At 45.3% G+C, this 25,082-nt stretch overlaps 1 protein-coding gene and 1 long non-coding RNA gene across 3 annotated transcripts; one reads left to right on the forward strand and one right to left on the reverse strand.

Annotated features, from left to right (window-relative positions):
• Window positions 1-441: 441 nt before the first annotated feature.
• Window positions 442-10,812, reverse strand: LOC137668509 (uncharacterized). Its single transcript, XR_011048947.1, has 3 exons — window positions 10,704-10,812; window positions 2,956-3,003; window positions 442-1,257 (listed from the first exon to the last, which is right to left on the reverse strand). It is a non-coding gene; the product is annotated as an uncharacterized lncRNA (long non-coding RNA).
• NR2F2 (nuclear receptor subfamily 2 group F member 2) lies at window positions 9,840-24,714 on the forward strand. 2 transcript variants are annotated; one of them, XM_068410080.1, is made up of 3 exons: window positions 9,840-10,059; window positions 17,926-18,453; window positions 21,580-24,714. In XM_068410080.1, exons 1-3 carry the CDS (start codon window positions 10,017-10,019, stop codon window positions 21,852-21,854), a joined length of 846 nt encoding a protein of 281 aa, XP_068266181.1. In that variant the 5' UTR covers window positions 9,840-10,016; the 3' UTR covers window positions 21,855-24,714. The 2 variants fall into 2 exon arrangements, with proteins under 2 accessions (XP_068266181.1, XP_068266180.1); XM_068410079.1 differs by lacking the exon at window positions 9,840-10,059 and adding an exon at window positions 14,669-16,121.
• Window positions 24,715-25,082: the final 368 nt, after the last annotated feature.

The following is a 25,082-nucleotide window of genomic DNA, read 5'->3' on the forward strand; positions in this document are numbered from 1 at the left end:
TCTTTCACTGGCCCTCAGGCACAAAGACAGATAGTAAAAGAGGAAGAGAAAAAAAAAATCATAAAAGTTAGCAGCGCCTTAGCAAAGGGAAGGGCTAGAGAGAGCAGCTTTCACTTTTTCCTGCTTTCAACTGTCCAGTTCAGAAAGCGATGCTGATTAACCTTCAGCCGTTGCCTGCTAAGGTTTACTTCTGTATGTCAAATCATCTGCGGCTGCTGAGATATGAGTAATTTCAAATAGTGCAGAGCCCCCATCCTATATAAACTCTACCATTGAAAACTCTGCCAAACATCAACTTGGGCATTTCTGCTTACAGAGGGCCTTTTATTAGCCTAAACTTGATCATTCCAAGTGGACAATAAATTCTATCTTCACAGCCCTGGAGAAAAGAGCTGTGCTATCCTTGGGAGTTTAATAGCCAGGATTTTGATACAGCTAGCATGAAAAATCTGGGGGGGTTTGTTTGGGTTTGGACTATTTTTTTTGTCTATCCCCTGCTTTCTCAGCAGGGCTGTCCACTATAATGTATGTTTCCCAAGGGTTTTTTCAATGTAGTTTTAAATATCTAAAGTGATGAGACTTTGTGCACCTTTAAAATTTTATTATACTTATGGTCAGAAGAAAACGTAAACCTCTTGGGCCTAGAAAGCCCATTGCAATACAGCCATTATCCCTATAATGTCAACAGAGCTACAAAACTCTCTAGAAATAAACCTTTTAAGAACAGCTTTCCCTGCCTCGTGTTTTCTTTTAAGGTCAGTGGTGCATCACTTTTTGGAAAACGTTCCCCCTCTCTGGCCAGGTTTAGCAATCTGAAATAGAATGTATATTACTAAATGAATAGGTTTAATTTTAGACGCTGAAAAAATAAATAGAAGAGAGCTAAGGCAGGAATAATACCTTTCAGTTAGAAACAGACATAGTAGAAAGAAAAAGTCAGAACTTTAGTGCCAGGGGCAAAAGGGTGAAAGGCTGGCTAATATGAACCATATCCAACATCTGCCCTATTTTAATTTAACAGGGATAAAGTTTCTTCTTTTTTATTATTAAGAAAACTTTATGTGGCGGAGAAACCCATGAGCTATGTTATCAAAACTGGTTTATTGTCACACTGAAACTTAGAACTCTTAAGAATTGGTGGGGCAAAGAGATAAATACTCCCCTTCTCTCTCCTTTTATACTCTGTGACAAGCCGGGGCTCGGGTCCTGCTGTCTGGGATGTCCTTTTCATGTCTTTATGAGGTACTGCACTTGGGGCTGTAATATAAAGGGGAGGTTAATTGTTTAGGATGGGTCCAAATGATTGATTCCCCAGGTAAAAAAAAAAAATAATTATAATAAACCTGAAGATTTAAAAAAAAATACTGCTGCAAAGATGTTCGCGGTAGGTGCCCTGAGATGAGCAATGGTGGTGGAGTACAACAAGTGTAAAGAAGGGCTGGACTGGGGAGCTGCATGAGAAACAGCCCAAAGTGCCAGGCTGGAACATGATCTCGCCCCATCTAAAAGTTTTTCACCTCGATAGTGCAAATTCTACTATAAAATAACATAGTGTACTAAAACACATGTGAGTAGCTGCAGGAGTAAAAGAGCAAATTGGTTTCTGACAAAAGAAGGATGAATACCTTTGGATAATCTAAAGTTAGAATTTGATTGAAAGCATAACATTCCTTTAAGCATCAATATGCTTAGGATCCAAAATATGGTTATTTTATTACCAGTTAATACTTAGATCAAAGCAAAACACTGTAGCTGGAAGGGACGTTCTCTCTGGAAATAAAGTTCCATGTAATTATTTCCTATTAAAAACTAAAACTGGTCTTAGATTCAAAAATTTGTGCTTCCTTGCATGTGATATAATGCAAGCTTGTCAAGAGAGAGCAGACGTGCCATTTTTCACTGTTTGCTGCTATCCCTTTGCTTTAAAGTTTTCAGTTTAGCTTTAACCCTTTGAATGTGAAAAATTCTTGTCCTGTTTACCTCAGTCAAACACAAGGGATTGTTGTGGATAATATTGACTAATTTCTTATAAACAGAAATTTGAATTTGATGTAAACTAGCACCGTTTTAAATAAAATCTCCAAGCCTAAGGAGGGAAAATATAAAGAAAATGATATGGCGATTGATAGGCAGTTGAAACTTCAACATTAAATTGTAAACAAGTGTTCTACTCTTGGGTAAAACAGCTCATCTTAATTCAATTCAGGGCACGGAGTTTAAAGTATGCACTAAAAATACTTCCAAGAAAGCTTCAACCTTTCAGAGGAGAGAGATAAGAATGTATTTTAATTATGAGGTTATAAATATGCGATCTATTTGGTTTTTTTTTACCATCCCCTAATGTGGTACATAACATTGTTCAGATGCAGTTACATATCTATCTGTCTGTCTCTATTCCTGTCCAGGGTTTTGGGTTTATTTTATTTTATTTTTTATTTTTTTTTTCCCCCTGATAGTTCAATCTCTATTTATGCCATCTCTGAGGCAGGCCCTGGAAAAAAAGAATCTATCTTTCTGTATTTATAAACTACCGCATAATAAATAGGGAATGGTTCCTTTTTACAACTGATGGGCTAGTAGTATAAGTAGCAATATGAAATATTTAGATGCATTATTTCAAGATTTCCAGCTGCTTCTGATTCTGCTAATTATTTTTGATCTGTCACTCAGAAATAAAAAAAAAAAACTTTAAAGAGTTCATTAGGACTGCGGAAAGAAGAAGAGTCAGATATAAGGCAGCAATTATAATTTGGTTTTAACATTTTTTTTTCTGCTGACTCCTCAGCTATATTGTTCAGTAGAAGGATGGCTACAATATAATTCTATATTAAAAGCTTGTTAAATAGGGAAGGAGCTGAGACATTCAGCTGGGATATTGTTTGCTAGCTCAATTAGTATCCAAAGAATTTGAAAGTACAATAAATATATCTGAAGATCCTATCTAAACATACTTACCAAAAAGTACCCACCTCTCTCAGCAGTTCACATATTTCTGCCTTCTGACTGGGAGGAAAAAAAAAAAAAAGCAGTTCGGATGTATAGGTTAAGATTGGCGTATGGCAAGGTTTGTGTGAAATACAAAGAAACCTGTATTTCACTCAACAACTTCATTGCTTAAACATATAGTTTAGAAGCATCTTTTCCTTAAACATGTGGTTCAATAGCATTTTCTTCAAAGGAACAATTCAATGTGTTAAAAGATTTAAGAACAAAGAATGTGCTGCAAAATGCAAATTCTTACAGTGTTAGGCTGTGTATGCAATTATGTATGTAGGCAGATATAATTTGAGAGTTATTAACTTTCAACATCAATGATGTGCCCTGAATCAATACATGTAACTACCTATTAAAATATAAACCAGGTGTGTTACCAGGCAAATGCAGTCTGAGAAGCTTTTCTAGATTTTTTTTTTTCCTTTCAAGATTACAGCGCTACTATGGACAAGAAGCTCAAGAGATTGCTGCAGGTCTTAAAGATGGAGATTGCTTTGATTTCTGCAATATGTGATGTTTCTAGAATGTTTCATTTCCTTCACGTTTGGAAAAAAAAAATTAAAAAACAAACCTCTGAAATGGTGTAAAGGGAATTCATCCTCTTACAAACGCCCCTACATTTATGCACCTCCCGCTGCATGGGAAAGAGAAAAGTTCCCTTTCCATTTTTCCTTTGGCTTAAGGGAGGGGAATGAAGGGAGCAGAAATCATTTTTAAACCTTGCCTCCCCCTCGTCGGATCGACCCCTCTTGCAAATCCCTTTCTTCTGCCCTCCCTCCCCCCAAGCCCCAGCCTAGCGCAGTTAACCTTGGAGCAGCGCTGGGGAGGGAAGGGTTAATGAAACCGAGCTCTTTACGACCTTCAGGGTCAGACTCTTCCTATCTGCAATCTAAGGAATTAGGTAAGGAGGTTATAAGATTATAGTGAAAGGAGTTATAGGCCCTCGTAGCCTCACACCTGAACATATTGGGCTAATCCACTGGGATTCTTAAAAATCGCTTCAGCTATGGAAAACTGTTAATTAGGCTGAGTCTATCCCGAGGTTTCCTGTTGCATTAGGGATCCAGCCGAGCTGCCTACACTCTATAAGCTCACATGAAATGCTCTTAATATGCCTATATTTTTTTTCCCTCCCTCCTTCTCCACAACTAAAAACAGCATCAGCCACTGATTTCGGGAGAAAGCAAAGTCTGGGTGAAATTCAGCCCGAGAGATGAACAAAAGTCCTTTTCCCCCGCCTCGTCCCTGAGCCCTGAGTGCCCGGCAGGCTATTTGCAGCTGTTTCTAACTTCAGTGTTTGTTTACAGTAGCAAAATTAGCACTTGGAGGAGCAGTGAAAAGCTGTTTTCACATCAGTTTTACCCCTCGGTTCCTAGCTTTAGATGTCTTTCCTCCCTCCCAGCAATCGGCATCATTTTAAACTACGGCTCAAACTTTCCCTCGCTCCTTTGACTTAGTTCTCTGCAGTCGCATCCTATTTTCTGCTAAAGAAAAATACACAGCGAGAAGGTAGCCTCTGACCACGGCCCAAACATCGGTGATTCGAGGCAAAAAAATAATAATAATAATAATCCCGAGCATCCCTAAAGGACGTATTTTAACGTCGCTTGGCAGAGCCCTGCCCTGCTCCCAGCTTTCTGCCCCTTGGCACTTAGACATTTGCTTGTCTCCAGCAAAGTTTTCTTTAATCCGCCGAGACACCCCAGGGCTTTACCTGAGCCAGGTCTGAATTGCTCCTTACGACCTATAAAATCCTGCAGCAGCAAGTCCCCAACTTCAATACTTAAAGCTCGGGCTGGTTTTAGCCATTTTGTCATTTGCAGAAATGCTGAATTTTTTTTTTTAATGTCATTTGTGGTCACCCTCGAATGGCAGTAATCTGTAGATTACATATTACGAGCCTTGTCATTACGTGGATAAAATGAGGTGGTTAAACGCTAAAACCCATTTTACTCACCACATTTGCTTGGGGGGGTGTGGAGGGGAAGAAGAGGGGAGAACAAACTTGTAGGAGAAGGATTTAAACCCCTCGCTTCTGCTGCTAGAGCCCTCCCTGCCTGGTGGGCACACGGGCTGGAGACCCCTCAACTTCCCCTCGAAGTCAGGCGCCCGTTTGCTCCAGCCCTCGCCTTCCCCTCGCTTCTGGGTCTTTTGTCCCCATTTTCGTGGTGTCTCAGCATTGCTCCACAGAGGCGACTTTCCTCTGCCTCTCCTGGATTTGCTCTGTAGCATTTCTAGGCTCCTACTCGCCTGCTCTCCCCCCGTTTGCCTCTTTCATGTGTGTCCCTGATCCCTCTCCAGCTGATGTGATTCTTCAGAAATGTGGGTCTCATCCCGTCCCTACCTTTGCCGGGTCTGATTAGATATTATTTTTTCATTGGCTCTGCTACAATGGGTTCCTCCCTTTAATCTCTCGATATATTTTTCCCCTCCCGGTATAACCAAATCCATGAAATTCACAGCCTCTCTCTTTGACACGACTGGCTCGTCTAATCACTCCATATCGATTTCCCTAACTCTTTTCATCCAGCTGAAGACACATCTTAAAACACTCCAAGCCAGAGTGTGCTCTTTGCTTTATACACACTAATAAAATGATTTACCCTTCTCTCTCTGCTCTCCTCACAGGAGAAAATCGTTCAAGTCCCGGCTATTTGTGTGTGATCAGTAAATATTTAGTGTGGCGACATCTTCAGCTCCTCTCCTGATCAATACACAACCCAACAGGAGGTGGACTATTGTCCGGGTAGTGACTTGCTGAGATCTCCTTTAGATGAATTCTTTGCCCCCTATACGGTCTGGTATGATTTATCCTCGAAGGTAACCAGTAAAGAGAAATCGAGGCTTTAAAAACGTCTGTTTCTAACCTGTTTACCGTGACATTAAAGCACCTAAGCAAGGGATGGCTTATTCTTCCCCGTCTCCCATCTCTCTTTGATGGGCTAACACTTCCAAAGCGGGGCTAGAAAATGAATATCAAAGCGGGCAGCCGTCGCACGGGTGCTTCGCATCCCTGTACCCCTCTAGTGCCTCTTCCCTGGCCCCTCCAGCAAAAAACCCGTCCTGTCTCTGCGGTGCAATGTCACGATAAAGGGGCGATTCCCCGGTCCCACTCTGCAGCATCTCCGGGCACTGGGGCTCGCTCCCGCAGCTCTGCCTCGGCGGGTGGGTAACAAAGTGCCCAGGGACGGAGGGTGCCCCAGCAACTCCCAGCCCACCTCCCTCCTCTTCCTCATGGCACCCCGCAGCTCTGCCTGCCCCAGGATCAGGCTGAGGCAGGGCTGGGGGCTGATTGCTTTTTTGTTTGTTTGTCTGTTTAGGGCTTGTTGGTTGGTTTGGGGTTTTTTTAACGACGTGGAAAATCTGCAGTGAAGAAAAAAAATAATAATTGAAATGGAGAAGAGCTTAAAGCCCGGTTCCTGTGGTTAACCATACACGGGAGCTTTCCCAGGGTGACAAAACGGGCAGAAAGAGAAGTTCGTGTGTGTATGTTTTGCCCTGATCTGTTATCTCACTCCTGGGAAAGCCTATGCCTCGAATAGGAAATATTTCCACTGGCCATTACCCCAGGGCTGGACGCGGTGTGCCCGCTGCTCCCCGGTTCGGTGTCTGCGCAGCACACCCAGGCGAGCCAGCTACGCCTTGTGTGCGTGTGTCTGTCTTTGATGCAGGGCTGGGTGCCTATACACAATAGCTACACAGTTGTATCTGTAATGTGTGTGTGTGCTTACTCACATCTTGTGCTGCAGCCTACAGAAGTGCCCAGCTATTTATTTTATTTCCGTCTGTGTGCATTTTGCACACAAGCTATAGGTAGAAGGCGTGTAGCTCTGTAAATGTACATTGCATGCATACGTGCTGCACAAATACATGGCTGGGTATTACAGATGTGCGACTGTTATTCAAATCTAAAACCAGCTACATCCACCTGTTAACTTTGTTTAGAAACCACTTTCACTAATGGCTTTTCTCTAACTTATTCAGCCCGTTACTCGAGTACAGGAGGCAATGGAGGGGAAAAATCCATATGAAACCCTGCTTACAGCCTCTCTTCGAGAGGACACTTTACACACCTTGCCTAGACAGGGCTCCTATAGAGCGCTTATCTCTCGAATATATCTTTATACTAATGCATACTTAATTGGTCTGTCTTGACTGTCCATATAAAACAATTTAATTAGGGTGCTTTCTGCTTTGGAAAGAAAGAAAAAAAATCTGCCCAGCATTTATTGTATTTAGCACCAATACAGGCAGAAAATGTTGCACAAGTTTTTGGTTGAAAGAGCACCTATGTGTCCATTGAAGGGCGTTGATCCGAAAAGACAGAGAGGACAAGTAAAATCGATTTGAAGCGACCCTCTCTGTCCCTTTCACACCATTCAGACACTCCATTCCTTCTAAGACAAAGACCCAGCGCCTTGGGAATGCTGGCAAAGGGGGAAAAAAGGAGGAAAAAAAAACGGGGGGGGGGGGAAAGGGCTTCAATCCCCCCAAGCAAAAGGGAGAGCTCTGAAATTCCTTCATATTGCTGTTATTTACCCCTCAAGATATGTTCAACTCCAGGATTTTCTTCAATTCGGCGTCTTAACACTGCTGCTGCGAGGAATGTCCCTGGAAGGGGAGGAGGTAATTATGGCTATTAGTGCTGCGAGCCCAGCCTCAACCTTGGTCACTCGCAGGCTTTTAGGGTTAAAATAGCCCTCACCTCTGACCCCTGCGGAGCAAAGTTGTAGCTATCGCCACAAGTTGGGCCAAAGTTTTCAAATCCAGGGCTGGGCAGCACTGGAGGGGGGAAATTTCTCCCTGGAATTATTTTTGGTTGGGATTTAAATCATCTTTAGTCTATTTAATTGCCTTTCCCTCCTCCTTTGGCCAAACAATCCCTTTTGGAGAGGTGGGGGGGATCTCCAAATGCCCTGCTCCCACTACCTTTCCCACTGCTCTTTCCATTTAGGTTTAATTTGGCAGATTGTTTTCAAGCATTAAAATGGTTATCATCAAACTGAATTACTAGGTCATCCTTTCATCCATGGATCTCAAGAATAAAACGAGGCCGGGGGGGCTCCCCCCTTTAGGCTTTCCCTACCACTACCCACTCAGAAAAGGAGCATTTGGAAAAGGGGAGAAAGGACGAAAAGCTTGAATTTGTCTCCTGTGCTTTCTGCACACCTTCACCATCCTCCTCTGCAAGGGGGAATTTTGGAGCTGGGGGCGGCTCAAAGTGCAGAGGGGAGAGAGCTCACAGATGCAAGTACCCCTCTGGCAATGATAAAAATTCATTCAAGTGGGCTATGTCTCCATCTTCCATGTACTGATTAGACTTAACAAGAGTGGAAACTTGTGTAGACCATATTTATGGTATTAACGAGCAGTTAAAAGATTTATCCTTCTTCTGATCAATATTGTTCGTGCCCAGCCCCGCCCTCGCTCCCACCCGGGCCCTCCCCGAAGGCTGCAGTGACAATCGCCTTCATACTTTTTCATCACCGATCGAGGTGGCAAAACCCTTTTGTAATTTTCATTAACCCAGTAAACATGCAATTAACATGCAGCACCGTGGTTAACTTCATTCCTGTTTTAAGGCAAGGACAAGCAAGAAATGGAAGAGCGTTTGTTCCATTTGTCAAGTATGACACACTTCTTACCCTAACAGTTTCTTAAAATAAAAGCTCGGCTCCCCACCACCACGACCACCACCCCTCTTTCCAGAAACCCCCCACACTGATACACACACACACACACATACACAAAAAGGAGCAGGAATCCATTAGTTGGAGAGTATTCTCCTTGCCAAAGGCGGTATAATGTATTCCAAATTTTCCCAAGCCCTCACTGTACTGGGGTCCCGTTCCCCCCCACCCCCCCGGGAAGGAGGCTGACGAGCTGGTATTTCTCGTGGGTGAAAGATTCAGCCTCTTTCTAACCGTATTTTTTTTTTTAATAAAATAAAACTAAACGTGCTTCCCATGTCTAAAAGTTGCCATGTTTGTGAAGGGGGTGGGGAAAAATGTCTCCAAGGGTTTCAATTAGCAACAAATGATTATTGCAACGGATTTTTGGTAATGAAAAAATGTGGAGTACCTCTTTGGAGCTGGGATCTCAGGGGCAGTGAAAGAGAGAGCGAGGGGGAGAGGGAGAGAAGGAGAGAGAGAGAAAGAGATTGCTGATTAGCTCGGATTCTTTCCCAACTTGCTTTAGCGTGTGCTTGCGTTCCCTGCCGACCCTACACAGGACACTATATATTTTTTCCCCTTCGGTGCATGTGTTGATAGTCCAGCCTGTAGTTGTTTGCGGTTGGCTTTTTTTTTTCCTTTTCCTTTTTTTTTTCCCCCCTGCCGAGGAGAGGGGAGGTGGGAAAAGGGGGGGACGAAGGGGGGGGGGCTGAAATCGGTCGCATCCATCCTACCCCCACAGTCATTAAGTTAAGAGATTTCCCTCTCTTATTTTTTTTTTCTCCCCAATTGGAAGGGTGGGTTGTGAATATTCTTTCCTTTTTTTTTTTTTTGAAGTCTCGCCTTTCCAGCTCCAAACAAGGTGTAGCGAGACGCTCTTCCTTCTAAGGAATGAAATGAGAGACAAGGATCACTCAAAGACATCTCCTACCTTGGGCTTGGGGATTTTTTCTTAAAGGCGAGGCGCACATTCCTAAGCAGCTATGTACAAAGCCCCCCCTGAAATCTTGTCTGTGTAAAGTTAGAGTGTGTTCAGGATTTTTTTTTTCCTCTCTCCCAAGGCTGATCGCTAATAATACATCGAAAGCACTTCCCTTTAGGTTGTGGGAAATCTATTCCCTTCACCTTGCCTCCTTTTTTTTCCCCCCCTGAAGGCTGTAACTTTACTTCTTTTTTTCTTTTTTTTTTTTTCTCCTATCAGTTTGCACAATCGCTTAGATAAACACCAAGAAGGAGACTTCTCTTTAATTACCCAACGCACATCTTTCTGGGGGGCAAACAACGGTCTGATTATTTTTTTTTGTTTGTTTGTTTCACCTGCCAAACTAAAGGAGAGGTAGAAAAAGGAAGATGCAAGCGATTTGGGACCTTGAACAAGGCAAATATGGTTTTGGTATGTTTACTTATAGTTTTTTTTCTTCTTCTCTGACACTTTTTTCGGGCAATGTGTTGTGATTCTTGTGTTTCTCTTTTAAGGAAAACAAAAAATCAAAAAAAGCAAATGTTAGCTAACGTGCGTCTTAAACGATCGTTTCTAAGGTTACGTGGGTTGCTCTAAGGAGGGGAAGAGGGGAGGGGGGGAGACCCAAGTATGTGTAATTGCAGCACCATCAGTTAGCACGTCCTTTAGCTAAATAAAGCAAGCAGCAAACAAACAAACAAGCGAACAAACCCAACGACCGGAATCGGTTTCCAGGTCCGAGGCAAAGGCAAAGCGCTTCAAAGTCATTTCCAAAGCAGCGTCCAGGAGGCAAGAGCCCGGTCGCAGCCTCCCCTGCCTGGCTTTCAGGCTGCTCGGGGGGGAGCGGCGGACTGACCTGCTCGGGAGGATGGGGAGGGGAGGACAAGTCTCTTAACTTAAGTGATAGGTATTAAACTGCCCGGAATTGTGTCGCCGTGTGCAGCTGGCAGCGTTTATTTAGGGGGGGGGGGGGAAACAGAGGTCGGTGGGGAAGGTATAGCGCCGAGATCCTCTCTCCCCCCCGGTCCCTTCTCTGGCTAAGCAAGTACAATGGAAAGAAGCTGGAATATACTCACCATCCGAAGGTGTGGTTGGCAGTTCGGCTGAGGCTTTAAGGCAATTATTTATCCTTTCTTTTTTTTTTTTTTAAGTGTTATTGCAAAAGACGTAGATCTGACTTTAAGCAGCAAAAGTGTTTTGCTCTGACAACAGCATGCGAGGCACGGTTCCTCGTTTTAAAAAAAAAAAATTCACGAAACAGGATTCCCCCCCCCCCATCCCTTACCATTATCCCTTAAAAATTCCTATTCGGCACAGCGCTCGCAGAAACCCTGACGGAGAAACATTATAGTCCGGTTTAGGAGTGCCCAAGCCAATTAATTTTAAATCCTTAGGAATTAATCAGATTAAAATGTACAGAAGTTTCATTCTCGTATGCAAACGGGAGCCAAAAGTCGTTTCCCTTTAAGAGCTCCTTTTCTTTTAAAGTTGGGTTTTCGGCAGCGGAGAGCCTTACACTAGGGGGCAGCCGGATACTGTACTTGCTCCCATCTTCAGCAATTTTCCCCCCCCCTCTCTCCCAGCATATGCTCTGATTTAGCACTGTAAATTTTTCAGAGGACCCAACTCTGACAGCCCCTGGTGATTTTCAAAGTACCACAAGCCAGTGGTTAAAAATTGCATTGACTTGGAAGTTCAGAGGCACACAATAGGAGCCACTTTCCCTATTCATGGAACTTCAGTGTGGTGGAAGAGAAAAACACACACATACTACATTGAGGGAGAAGAGGAATTCATTGAATTCTGTTAGACGTAACTGCTTTCCACTGAGTTCAGAGCGAAACTCGGTATTTGTTCGATGCTGTATTCATATTGCGATTTAATCTAGAAAGAATTAGAGGACTGTTAGGCAGCTTTCTGCCAGGAAAGCAACTTCCCCCTCCTTCTTCCTCTTTTTTAAAACCTAAAGATTTACACCGGCTCTATCCCCAACTCTATTTTAGCAAAATAAATCCTTCCGCTCGCTCTCATTAAAATAAATTTACATCTGCAGTAAAATGGCAGGAGGGATGCAGTTGTTTATTTGGAAAAAACAATACAGTCTTACTTTTAAAACAGATCGTTTCTATTGTCATTCGGCTCAGAGAAGGACAGTTGAGAATCTCCCCCTTCTTTGCGAGGCGCTCAGGTTTCGAGTATTATTGAGCGAAATTAGCTGCAGTTCATTTTTACGTTCATCTGCTCTGCCTCAACCCACTCGCAGGGGTGTTTTCAAATAAATAGCAAAGCATCTAATGGTGCTAATAGATAGTTATATTGCTGCATCCCTCGAAGAGCAAATAGTTAATCTGGGGCATTCTTCATTAATGCTTGAGCAATCAGCGTATACGGCGGCTTTTAAGCGTATATCAATGGCTTTTCATTTTTACGATCACACGTTCAAACTATTAATATTGTACGTCCTGTTAAAACCGCTTTTTCTTCTGATTTCTGCATTTGTTAAGATGGCATTAATGTTTTTTCATATGGCGAATTAATCCTGTTTACTTTGTCAGATTAGAGACAGGAAAGGTTGGTGTTGGGTTGGGTGGTTGGTGTGTTGTTTTTTTTTTTTCCTCAGGAAATTCAGCATCAGCAACAATCTGTGACTATTCTGCATTTTGAACCCCCACCTTCTCCCACCCTCCCCGAAAGGTGACCTCCTCGCCTCTGGGTTATTTTGGAAATCATAAAGCGGTTGCCCACATTTTAACGGGGAAAGATTCCTTTTCCCCCTTCTGCCTTTCCAGTCCCTCCTGGTCCCTGTTTCGCTAAAAAGGTCATTTTTGTTCCTTCAGGATCAATGCGAATGCTGCAGCCTTGCCTTTGAAATTGAGCCGCAGTACATCTTCCTTCGTGGGGTCTTAACACCCCAGGTTTCTAAGCAGGACATTGTCAAGTCTAGGTGCTTTTTACAACTTTCCAATCATCTCAGCACCTGCGGCTTTAGCCACATATATTATTTCTGCGGCAGAAGCGGGGGGGTGTGCATGTGGCAACATGAAAAAGTGTGTGTGAGGAGGTGAGGGGCAATTAATCCTTTGCAGAGTTGTGCACAGGTCTGTGTCCCCAGGTCCGTGCTTTGTGAGCAGCTCAAATGTGAGCGTACATACACGCATGTGTTTGCAGAGGAGGAATTGTCCGGCCGGGCATGTATCTGTCTATTTTAACATGTTTGCTTTTTTATCTTTCCGTCTTTTCGCCTCTTCGAGTGTCTTTTGGCCATTTTCACTGGGAGATGAACTCAAAGCCCCCGTTCCGCTGCCCGGTAGCTTTATCCACCGGGAAATAAACTCTCCCCGCGTACTTAGATCGGCTGCCTACTCGGTGGTGCTCCCGCTATAGCACAGAGGTTGTGTTACCGTGTCAGGGTAGGAGTGATCCAAAGAAAAAAAAAAAAAAAAAGAACCCCCCAAACCACCCCACAAAACCCCAAAATACAGGTAAAGGGCTTGAGATGAGATGCGTTATCGCCATGCCGTGGAGGTTGCGAGGGAAAAGACACGAGTGTCACACTCTGCGGAGCGGCGTTGCGGGTTTTTTTTCCTCCGTCGTGCTAAGGGGAAGGGGTGGATGGTGACTTGTGTGAACCGCGGTCCTCTCGGCCAGCCCGCCGGCTGCCCGGGGCGGCGGGGCGAAGAGCCGCCCGCCTGGGGAGGAGAGGTCGGGAGGAGCGGCCGTGCCCCGTTACCCCGCCGGGGACGGGGCTGTGCGAGTGGCAGGTCCCGGAGCGCCGGGGTGGGGGGAAGGCTCAGCACCCCGCGGCTCCGCGGGCGGCCGGGGCACGGTGCGGCCGGGGCGAGCGCAGGTGCCGCCGGCCCCGTCTCCCGCCGGTCCGCCCGGAGCGAGGCCGAGGGGGCCGAGGGCAACGCGGCCAGCGCCCGGCGGGACCTCCGGAGGGCGGGAGCCGCGTACCTGCGCAGCCCTACCCCTGACGGGGCCACGGCGGCCGCTGCCCTCCCCCGGCCGGGCTCGGTTGTGTTTTATTCAGCGGAGTTTTACCTCATTTTAACGTCAATTTTCTGATTTTTCACCCGCCGCGCCCCCCCCGTCCCCTCACGACCCCCGAGGCCGTGCCCCAGGGCGGGCGGCCCCAGGTGAGGCGGCGGCGCTGCGCTCCCCGCTCCGGGCTCGCCTTAACCCCTCGCCCCGACGGCGGGGGCACGGCACGGGGAAGCGGGGAGAGGAGTAAGAGCGAGAGGGGCGCGGAGCCGGCGAGGAGCGGCGTGCGCGGGGGGACGCCCCGGCCCCGGTGGCAGCAGCGGCGGGGCGGCGCCTGCCTCTAGGACCGCGCGGGCGGCGGCGGCGGCCATGGCAGGCCGCGCAGGGCGTCGCGGTCCAATGAGGGCCGAGGGGCGGGGCGCGAGCTTTTGACCAGTCAAACGCCGGTCGGGTTGCCTTATAAGGCGCGCGGTCGCCATAGCAACGTGCGCTAAGTTGCAGCAGTCGTGTCAAAGTTCACTCTCCCGCCAGCGGGGCGAGCGGCCGGCGGGGAGCGCGCTCGCCACTCGGCCCACACGCCGCCCGCCCGCCCGCACCGCCGCGCCCCGCCCCGCCCCGCCCCTCCCCTCACCGCGCCGGGGGGGGGGAGCCCCCGCTTTTTTTTTGGGGGGGGGGTGCGCTCTCCCCCCCCCGCTCTCCCTGTGGTGATTTTCCCCTCTCCCCCCCCCCCGGCTGAGGAGCGATGCTGCGCGCTGGGTTATGATCCTTCCCTCTCTCCCTCCTCCTCCTCCTCCTCCTCCTCTTCTCCTCCTCCTCCTCCTCCTCCCGCTCCCCTCTTTTATCATCCTGGCTGGCTGGGCGCTGCGCTGGCGAGTTGACTCCTTCCCTCCCCCCCGCCCCGCGGCCCCCCTTCCCCCCGCCCGCGCCGTGAGCACCGGCGGCGCGGAGGCGAGAGCCCACTTGCGAGGCGGCAGAAGCAGCATAAGGCAGCGCGGCGGCGGCGGCGGGAGCGGCGGCGGGAGCGGCGGCGGCAGCAGCACCCGAGCGGCGGCGGCGGCGGGAGCGGCGGCGGGAGCGGCGGCGGGGACACGGCGCGGCGGGAGCGGCGAAGCGGCTGAGCGGGGCAGAGCGGAGCGCAGCGCGGCGGGGACGCAGAGGAGGAACAAATAAACAATCATCATCGTAATAATTAATAATAATAACAATAATAATAATAATAAAAAAAGCGAGGAGGAGGAGGAAAAAAAAAAACCAAACAGCCAGCCCCCCCACCCCCGAGCCAAAAAGAGGGAGAGAGAGAGAGAAAGAGAGCAGCGCCCGGGCGGAGCGGCGGAGAGGAAGAATTAAAGCGAGCGAAGGAGGGAGGAGAGACAGAGCAGAGAGAGAGAGAGGAGGAAAGAGGAGAGGAGGAGGGAAAAAAAAAAAGCCCACAAAAACAAAGCGATCGCAGTTGATGTTGCTGCTGCAAGCTGGACTTCCAAAAACTACGGCGAGACCGTCCGCTCTCCGCGCCGAGAAAAGTCTCCTCAGCTGTGCGTGTTTTTTTCCGCTGTGTGTGTAATCTTTAACCTTTTATTCATTCTTATTTTGATGGCTTTCCTGAATGGCTGACTGCGAGCTTCCCTGGACCTGGCCCCCAGACACCCGCCTCTCCTCCTTCAACTACTCTGCTGCAGATCAGCTCTAAGAGAGAGAGAGGGAGATCTTTGAAGAGATTTTTTTTTTTTCCTCCTCTCTCTCTCTCTCTCCCCCCCTCTCTCCCCCACCCCCACTACCCCTTTACTTTGCTCTCCTGGAGCCCAGACAATCGACTCGGAACTCACCCCCCCGCACACACACCTCCGTCGCCCCGTGTTTTCTGCACCTTCGCCGGTACCGGGAGATCCCCCCCCAGCCCGACCCTCCTAAAAAAAAAAAAAAAAAAAAAAAAAAAAGGCAAAACAACAAAAGAGAGAGGGGGGAAGAGAGAGAGGGGGAGAGGGGGGGGGAAAAAAGACTGCTGCAAAGCTGATCTGAAAAGCAAAGCAAACAAACTTTGAAAATAAAGGGGGAACAGGAAGTTTGGCAACGGTGTCCAATAGATATGGCAATGGTAGTCGGTGCGTGGCGAGACCCCCAGGACGATGTGCCCGGAGCTCAGGGAACGCAGCCTTCGCAAGCCCCGCCGGTGCAGGGACCTCCGGCCGGGGCCCCGCACACCCCACAGACCCCGGGGCCCGGGGGCCCTCCCAGTACGCCAGCCCAGACCAACCCGCCAAGCCAGCAGAACCAAGGAGACAAACAGCAGCAGCAGCAACACATTGAATGTGTGGTTTGTGGGGACAAGTCTAGTGGCAAACATTATGGCCAGTTTACCTGCGAGGGTTGCAAGAGTTTCTTCAAGCGGAGTGTAAGGAGGAATCTCAGCTACACTTGTCGTGCCAACAGGAACTGTCCCATTGACCAGCACCACCGCAATCAGTGTCAGTACTGCCGCCTCAAAAAATGCCTCAAAGTTGGCATGAGACGGGAAGGTATTGGGATTTCATTTGTTTTGCATTTTTTTTTCACTCGCTGCGTTTTGGGTTTTGTTTTGGTTTGTTTTTATTATTATTATTATTATTATTATTTTTAACCTCCTTCCCCAAACCCAACCAGAACCTTTCCTTTTCCCTCCCTTCCTCCCACCCCCCGAATAAACAGACAGAAACTTTCTCGTAATGAAAGAAAGAGGTGTTGGAGAGGGTGGGCAGGGGAGGCAGGGGCTCTTGCATGCTTTCTCCTGCACTCGTAATTGATTTGTGTTTGTTTTGATTTTGCTGATGGAGGTTTATTGGAAGTGGATTTTTAGTTTCACGCTGCTTAGGAGCCAGATGATTATTCTGACGTGTGGTTACTTTTCCTTCACGTTTCCTCCTGCATGCTCAAGCCTTACCCCCCGTCCCCCCGAGCAGCTCTGTGTGTATGTCTGCGTGTCTCTGTGCGTGTGTGTACACACACACACGGAGCCTCACGAGATGCACACACACATCCATATATCCCCCAGCACCCTGCCTTAGCTTGCAATTTTACACAGGCGGTTCAAATTACTATTACAATGGGACTCACCCTACCCAGGCTCTACAGCACTCCACTGTGGATCCCCAGACGGATTTTTCCTCCTTTTAAAAATATATATACACACACGTATCCATGCGTGTGTATGTGTGTGTATATATATATATTGCCGTGTGCCTGCCTTTCCCGATTGTTATTATCTCACTTTTCTCTTCTTCCTCCTATTTTCTTGTCCCTCCGGGAGAGGCAGAGAGGGGGGAAGCAGAAGGGACGGGTTGCGGGGAAGGGGGGGAAGGAGCAGCCCAGAAATAAGTGTGGGGTGCTCGGGTCTCTTTGCAAGTCGAGTCTTTGTGATATAAAATTAGACGAGAAATGTGAGCCTGCAGTTTTCCAGTGCGTGCTCTGTGTCTGGACGCTGCTATGTAGGTTAAGGGTGAGGGGGCTTGGGACTTGCTGGGCTCCTCTTTGTGTTTCTGCAAGAGTAACTAACCTTGTAATACGTGCGATAACAAATATAAATCAAGCGCATTTTTAGGCGGTCTCCCTTCTTTGCCGTCTCTCTGCCTCTGAGCCCTTTTTCTCTTCGCCTTTTTCTCTCGCTGTCACCGTGTAAATTTATTAACAAAATGCAAGGCCCACTTTCCATGGGCAGCTGAGGAAGGTGCCTTTGGATAATGCCCCCAGCCTCGCCGGGGGACCTGCCCGGGATGTTGTGGGGTGATCTCGCCTCCTTTGATATTTTTTAATAAGGGGAGGGGGTTTATAATAACAGCAGCAACAATATATTCAGTGGGTGAGAAACGCGTGTGGGACCAGCGCCGGGGATTTTGAACTGAAGTGTTTCTTCCCTCTCCCTCCCTCTCCCTCCCCATCCCGCTCCCCCAGCCTCAAATCAATAAGGTGTTTTAGGTGTAATGAAGAAAAATGCCCCGGCACACAAAGACGTATCCTGCATCTCTTGAAGGAGGGGTGGCGGTGGAGGGGAGGGGGGGGAATAACTGAATTGTGGTGTGTTTTGGGAAGTGAGGATCTCGGGCTCCTTCAGGCAGTCCTGGCCGAGCGGACAGCATTGCTCAGCTTTTGTTGTTGCTTTTACTTGACCCGGGAACTGCGGAGCCTTAAAACGGGGTAACGGGCTGAACTCTGACTGGAAAAAAATGCCTTAAGCTGCCTCGGTGCGGTGTCACCCAGGCACGCACAGGCACACAAAGCAGGCTGTATTTGAACCGAGGGTCGCAATTCAGATATTAATAGCTGTAGTTTCTTTTTTATTTACTGCAGCGGTCCAGAGGGGCAGAATGCCACCCACACAGCCAACCCATGGGCAGTTCGCCTTGACAAACGGGGACCCTCTCAACTGCCATTCCTACCTATCCGGATATATCTCCCTTCTTCTGAGAGCAGAGCCCTACCCCACCTCCCGCTTTGGCAGTCAGTGCATGCAACCCAACAACATCATGGGCATCGAGAACATTTGTGAACTGGCAGCTAGGATGCTCTTCAGCGCGGTGGAGTGGGCCAGGAATATCCCCTTCTTCCCAGACCTCCAGATCACAGACCAGGTGGCTCTCCTGAGGCTGACCTGGAGTGAGTTATTTGTCCTCAACGCTGCCCAGTGCTCCATGCCCCTCCACGTAGCTCCGCTCCTGGCAGCCGCTGGCCTCCACGCTTCGCCAATGTCTGCTGACCGAGTGGTCGCCTTTATGGACCACATACGAATCTTCCAAGAGCAAGTAGAAAAACTGAAAGCATTGCATGTCGACTCTGCAGAATATAGCTGTTTAAAGGCCATAGTCCTCTTCACCTCAGGTAGGCAGCATTTCTTTGCTCTTCCTTTTTCCTCCCCCCCTCAAGAACTGTTTGCTCTTGCAAAGTGTTATTGCCTGCACCCCATCACCGCTCTCTGCTCCCCCGAGAACCAGCGCGGTCTCTTTCCTTGTAGGAACCGGTGCCCTGTGGTATCCCCTTCAGGGCCTCGCATCTGAGCATCCCATCTTCGAGGGAGTGCACAATTAAAAAAAAAATAAAATAAAAAATAAAATACACACACTCACAAAAAAAAAAAAGACAACCAAAACACACCCCAACCCTAGCTCAATAATGCTGGGGACGGGGGAAGAGCGGGCTCGGGGAGAGGCACCCATTTGCCACGAGAGACTGCGCTTTTCCCATTGAAAATAATATTTTATTTAACAGTATAGCTCTGGGTTGTTGCATTTAATGACACGCATCCAAACAGCAGCAAAATCTGTTTGATGTTGTTAAATACAAGTCGTCCTATCAGTGAAACCACTTTAAAAAGAGGATCATTTTATGGGCAGCCAGGAAGGGAAAAAAGCCCTGCAGGATTAAAAATTGAATTAAAAAAAAAAAAAAAAAAAAGTTAAATGCGCAAAGCTGAGTTTAAAATATGTTCCCTGCCATCCCATAAAATAAAATAAATCAACTTTCCAAAGAGCTGTCGCTGACTTAAACAGAATGTGGCAGTGAGCAGTTCTGTGTCATTTAAGCTAAGGGGAAAAGTTTGCATTTTTACCCAGCAGGAACTGCAGAGTCCAAAGCGAGTAGCGGGTGCGAAAAGATCATTACCATAAGTAGACAGGGCTAGTATGAAAAAGTAAGAGGAGACTGAAGCTGCCGCTCCGCAGTGTAATTCCGGGGTGGCACAACCATGCCTCTCCCGAGGAAAAGACCTCGAGGTGTTTCTTAGATAATCAAAGAGAGGGGGGGAAAAATATGTGTCAACTTTTGCTGCCTAGAAATAGTGCATGAGTTATAAAGCAATAATTGAGTGCGTTGTGAAATCTAATTAGCTTGCACTAGAGTTTAACCTGGGTGAGTAATAAACCTGATATTAACTCTGGAGGCTAAATTTTTTTTTTTTGAGGGGAAAAAAAATTCTGCTTGCTAATTTGTGCAATACGTTATCTCAGATTGCTAACTTTAAGGCTGCATCGGCAACCCAATGTGCTGGAGCCCTAGAAGCTTTGGGATTAAGTTTAAAAATACATATATTTATTCTGTAACTCATTTGAAAGCTTGGGAAAGTGGCCACGCGATAAACATATGAATGGAAGCAGGACCTGTAAAATAATTACTCATCGGAGTTTTTTAAAGCCTGATATCAGGAAACAGGAAAAAAATGTAGTTTATGTGGGAAAAGAAGGGCTCACAATCCGTTCCTTGTTGTGTTAAAGGGGGTCTGGGGAACGAAGTCATTTTCTGGACTTTGTCCAGGTTCTGGGTCGTGACCTAAACTTCCTTTTATATATTATTGCTTTACACATAAAAAACTTCTTTTTTTTTTTTCCCCCCTCCCCCCCCAATTACTCGTGCTAAGGTGATCAATGAGCAGGGCGCATCTAGCCACGGGGATCCCGGGATCCCGCGTGGGAAGGGGTGGACTTGGGGAGCTTATTTTCTTTTTCTATCGTTTTCTAGGATGCATTTTCCTCTCCCTCGCTCAAACGCTCAGCGAGGATCCCACACACGCTCACATCCCTCCCCAGCCCCTGGCCAGCTCACACCCACACCGACCAGTTTATTTCCAATCCTGCCTTTTCTCCCAAATCACTTTTTTTTTTTCTTTTTTTTTTTCTTTTTTTTTTTTAGCCTTCTGAGAAAACAATCGTCCGATCCTGTCGTAACTGTTTAATTTATTACTATTTTCAAAATGTGAGGCCTGGCGTGTAAATTGCCTCCCAACTAGATAAACGTTTCTTGTTATCTGATTCTGGGGAAGATAGCCTCATGCAAAAAAAAACCCCAAAAAAACAGGGTGATGCATGCAGCTTCTGCAGCACCCCAATAACACTCCCTGATGTAAAGCAGACGCACATAGATGCATATAATGTTTGCTGCAGCCTCTTTTAAGAGGGGGGGGGAGAAAATCTGGGTTCTAATGACTCGCAGAATATGCATGTGTTAGCCCTGTGCCTAGGAAAGCCACAGGGAGGTCAGGTCACAACCTGTGCTCTTTCAGCACAGACGTCTCTGATTTAAAGGGAACTTATTGTATTTTAGCGTATCAGGAAAAAAAAAAAAAAAAAAGAAAAAAAAAGTGTCCAGACCCTATCAGGGAGTTTTCTTCTTGTAAGGGCCTTTAGGTTTAAAAAGAAGAAGAAGAGGGGGGGGGGAGAAAAAAAGAGGGGGGAGTGGAGGGGGGGGAAGAAAGAAAGAGAAAAGAAAAGAGGGGGGAAAAGAAACAGCTCAAATGAACAGAGAGATCACAGTTTGCATGGCTGCCTCTGAATAGGCTAAACTGACAAGATCAGTTTTAAAGGGCCACTTAAATCAGTTTCAAAGACTGAAGAAAACCGCGTTGTCTTCTTTGGGGGAGAATCTGTTGCTGGATCCGGGGCGCCATTATCTTTGGCTGGGCCAGTTATTATTATTATTATTATTATTATTATTATTATTATTATTATTATTATTATTATTATTATTTCTATCACTATTATTAGTATTCCTTCTCATCACATGCTTAGGCTCTCCCCAGTTATTTTCCAAGGAGGGGGGAGAAATAGTGGCTCCCTTTCCCCCCTTTCGACTCAAGCCTTCCCCGCCCCCCCAACCTTTCCCCCCAAAAATATCGATATACGAAATTACGCTTGGCCAGCACCTCCTTGTCAACCCCTCAGGTCTGTCGTGCCATTAGAAATCTCGAATCTTGGAGATTCTCAATCCTAAAGGAGACCCTCCAGAGGAGAGAGAAAGACAAACACACACACACACACAGAGAAAGACAGATTGTCCCTTTTGGTAAAACCTACTTAAACTCTGGGGGGCGAGGTGATGGCGCACGATCTATGCTTAATTGTAGCAATAAAAAAGATCAAATTAAAAACTAAAAGCCAACTTTTTAATCTGATGATTGTTTTCTTTTTTCTTTTCTTTTTCTTTTTCTTTTTTTTTTTTTAATACACTTTCTTCTAGATGCCTGTGGTCTCTCTGATGTAGCCCATGTTGAAAGTTTACAGGAGAAGTCACAGTGTGCTTTGGAAGAGTATGTTAGGAGCCAGTATCCCAACCAGCCAACACGATTCGGGAAGCTATTACTACGTCTCCCCTCCCTTCGCACTGTCTCCTCTTCTGTCATAGAGCAATTGTTTTTCGTCCGTTTGGTAGGTAAAACCCCCATAGAAACCCTAATCAGGGATATGTTACTGTCTGGCAGCAGTTTTAACTGGCCTTATATGTCCATTCAATAAAATATTGGAGAGAGAAAAAAAAAAAATTTAAAAACAAATTAAAAATTGAGAAGGGAGATGAAAGAGAGTGAAAGGAAAGCAAATGACATTTGGGTTCTGGTTGTTTCTTAAATTTCCTTCTGCTAAGAAAGGATGTAAAAGGATGTTACAAGTTTGCTAAGAGAAGACAGGAAAAAATTAATGGACTGTGAATTAAGAAAGAGACTGTCAAATGAACTTTTACAGAATGCATTAAAAACTCCCGTGTCGTTCAGAAAAAAAAACACTTGCTACTTATCATTTTTTGTAAAAAATAAAAAAGAGAGAAAGAAAAAAGAAAGAAAGAAAAAAGAGAAAGAAGAAGAAAAGAAACGATGGCGGGCTTTTTCTTTTTTTCTTTTTTCTTCATTTTTTTTCTTTTTTTGAGGTAAACTTTTTAAAAAAATCTCGCTTAAAGTGCATTTAAAGGAAATTTGGAGAAAATTAGCAGAACGGAAGAAAGTAAGTCTTTTTTTTCCAAATTATTAATTGTCCTATGTGTCTATGTACCTATAGCTGTTCTTTTTTGTATTTTTCTGGTTTCAAACCAGTTTATTCTGTGGTTCTATAATAATTTTTGATATAACCTTGGCTTCTTTAAAAAAAAAAAAAAGAAAAAAAGAAAAAAAAAACTGTGTATCCTTAAAATATATGTTCTGAAAGAATTAAAACTGAGTCCACGAAAGTATCATAGGAAGAAAGGAAAAGAGAGAAAAAAAAACCCTCAACAACACAATGATGGAAGCGCACTTAAGGTGGTGACCCAAAATCTAGCTTGAAGCTGAGAGAGCTATAATTATATAGACCCGAATGAACCACACGTGTCATATAACTACCCCCAAATCTAGGTTTTTTGATATTTCGGACAGAAAATGAACTGTGGGAATTTATTCTAGGTAGAAGGAATTTGTGTCCAAGACACACTACGGTTTTGATTTTAAAAACGAGCAAACAAGCAAAGTGAACTTTTGTAATTTGAATTGGGTTCCACATAGCTCATCATGAATTGTTATTAAACTCCTCTATCTGTTTGTATATTTGCAAGCCCTTTGTATTATAATAATTGTTGATATTTTCCCTTTTTAAAAAATACCATTGAAATCAGCATGACAAAATAACACTGTTGGCACTTATAGATAACGTGATTGATTCAGTATCTTAGAGTTTACAGTTTTGTGTTTAAAAAAACTGAAGGTTCTTTTTTTTTTTTAAGTGCAACATTTCTGTATACTGTAAAAGTTATAATAACTGAACTGTTTGGTCGAGTCTTTGTGTGTTATATTCCAAGGAAAATTGAAAGTATTCAGAAATTAAAATATTATTTGATATCTGAAACTTGTTTGGCTGTCATAAATGTCTTTCAGAAACCACATTACTTCTCTATAGTTTGCAGTCATTTAAGTCCCTAGGCGATTGATTTGTTTACTTGTCACAGTAAGTTTGTAGCAGATGTATTGTAGTGTATTTACCTGTTTAATTCCGGGATGGGGGCGGAGGACTTAAGTTCGTGGTTTATCTCTGGTTTTAGGAAGTACTATGCTGAACTGGTAAACCATCAACCCCCATTCATCTAATCCTCCTGTTAATTAAAAATGGATTTTCTGGGGAAAAAAAAAATAAAAAGGCCCTTATTTTTGTCACACTTAAGTGCCTGCGTAGGAAAGGTATTGTTGTGAAAAAGTATTAGGAATCTGGAGATCAGTTATCTATTTTATGATCAGAATGGGGCGAAAAATCTTTTGTAAATGTCTGACATAGGCGCACAAGATCGTTCAGGCAAGGTAATAGCAGTATTGTAAATACAGGTCAGTTGTTTGCAATGAGTTTTCTTTAAGTATGTGTGATTTTTTATAATACTCCGTAGTTGCCATCTATCGTTGTCATTGAGAGGTCTTCAAATGGAGTGGCTTTAGCTTCTAGCACTGAGGAGTCGGTTTTTAATGTATATATACTCTCAAGTGGATTTTTTTTACCTTAGACTGTGAAAGCATGACCACAGGTCATCTCTATATTTTACATATGGGATATATGTCTGTATGGATACTCGCATACATACATGCCTAGGCGGACACGCATCTTCCCTGTGTAGCTCCAGGGCCCTCTCCTGCAGCCCTGGCACAGGCACAGCTCCCCCTGATGCGGTGGGGACCTGCCCGGGCGAGTGGCAGAGGGTCGGACACACCGTTGGTGAATTTAGTGCTACCCCCAGCAGGCAAAAAAAAGCCCCAAAATCTGAAGGAAGGCGAGATGATGTGGTTTTGCAAGGGGTTGATATGTTGTTTTGTGTGTGTGCGTGTCATTTTTTTTTTCCCTTCTCTCTCTCTCCCCCCACCCCCTTGGTCTATAGCAGATGCTTTGTATGTGAAAGCTTGCAATTTTGTCCTTGTCTGAGGCTTCCCCCTCTCCCTTTTTACCACACGTAACTACACCATGTTGTGGTTTCACGAAAAGAGAGAGAGGGAGGGAGAGAGATCATTCTGTAAAGTCGATTAAACCCTGATCTTTAGTGTGTTCCAGTTAGACACATCTGTACTGGGGGCTGAGGGGCGTATGACTGTGAATTTGAGCAGAGTTTTACATCTGAATCATGGCTCCTTTTCTATAAATATATAAATATATATAAATATATAAATATACTATTATTGCAGGGGATTGCTGACCTCTAGATTTAGCTTTTTCTATTGCAAGTGCTATCCATGTGAGTGTGTGTGTGTGAAGTTTTTATGCTTACTAAGAACACAGGATCTTGACTTGTTTGTTTTGTGTTAGTTTATTGTAAACAACCATTTGTTGTAAATTGTTATTGGCATTAAATTATAATTTATGATTTTCAAATCCAAAACATTCTCTGCTTTTTATGTTTTAAAGCCTGTAAGCTATCTCTGTATTTATAAGTTTCTTGCAGCGAGCTTTGGTTCACAGAGAATAATAGTAAACAGAAAATGCACCAGGGTTAAATAAAAACACACACACACACACGCACACACACACACACGCAAGCCCCATGTATATATGTTTGGAGTGCTCAGAGGAGGATTTGTTTAGGGACTTCAGTTAGTTTTAAGTTTATAGCATTTAAAGAAAGTTTTTCTTTTCATGCTGAGTTAGAACAAAAGATCTATCCAAAGATTGAATTGGACAAAAGAGGAGGGTTGGGATCGAGAAGCTTGTTCTGTGTGGAATTGAGGAGATCTTTTTTTTTTTCCTTTA

The sequence above is a fragment of the Nyctibius grandis genome, chromosome 11, assembly GCF_013368605.1.
Source record: "Nyctibius grandis isolate bNycGra1 chromosome 11, bNycGra1.pri, whole genome shotgun sequence".
Taxonomy (NCBI): Eukaryota; Metazoa; Chordata; class Aves; order Nyctibiiformes; family Nyctibiidae; genus Nyctibius; species Nyctibius grandis.

What these genes read in the sequence shown, in the direction of transcription:
- NR2F2 (XM_068410079.1), top strand. Translation starts at nt 15,692, where the DNA reads ATGGCAATGGTAGTCGGTGCGTGGCGAGACCCCCAGGACGATGTGCCC. An exon ending in AGTTGGCATGAGACGGGAAG is followed by an intron (nt 16,122 to 17,925) that starts GTATTGGGATTT and finishes TATTTACTGCAG; the next exon opens with CGGTCCAGAGGGGCAGAATG. An exon ending in CATAGTCCTCTTCACCTCAG is followed by an intron (nt 18,454 to 21,579) that starts GTAGGCAGCATT and finishes ACTTTCTTCTAG; the next exon opens with ATGCCTGTGGTCTCTCTGAT.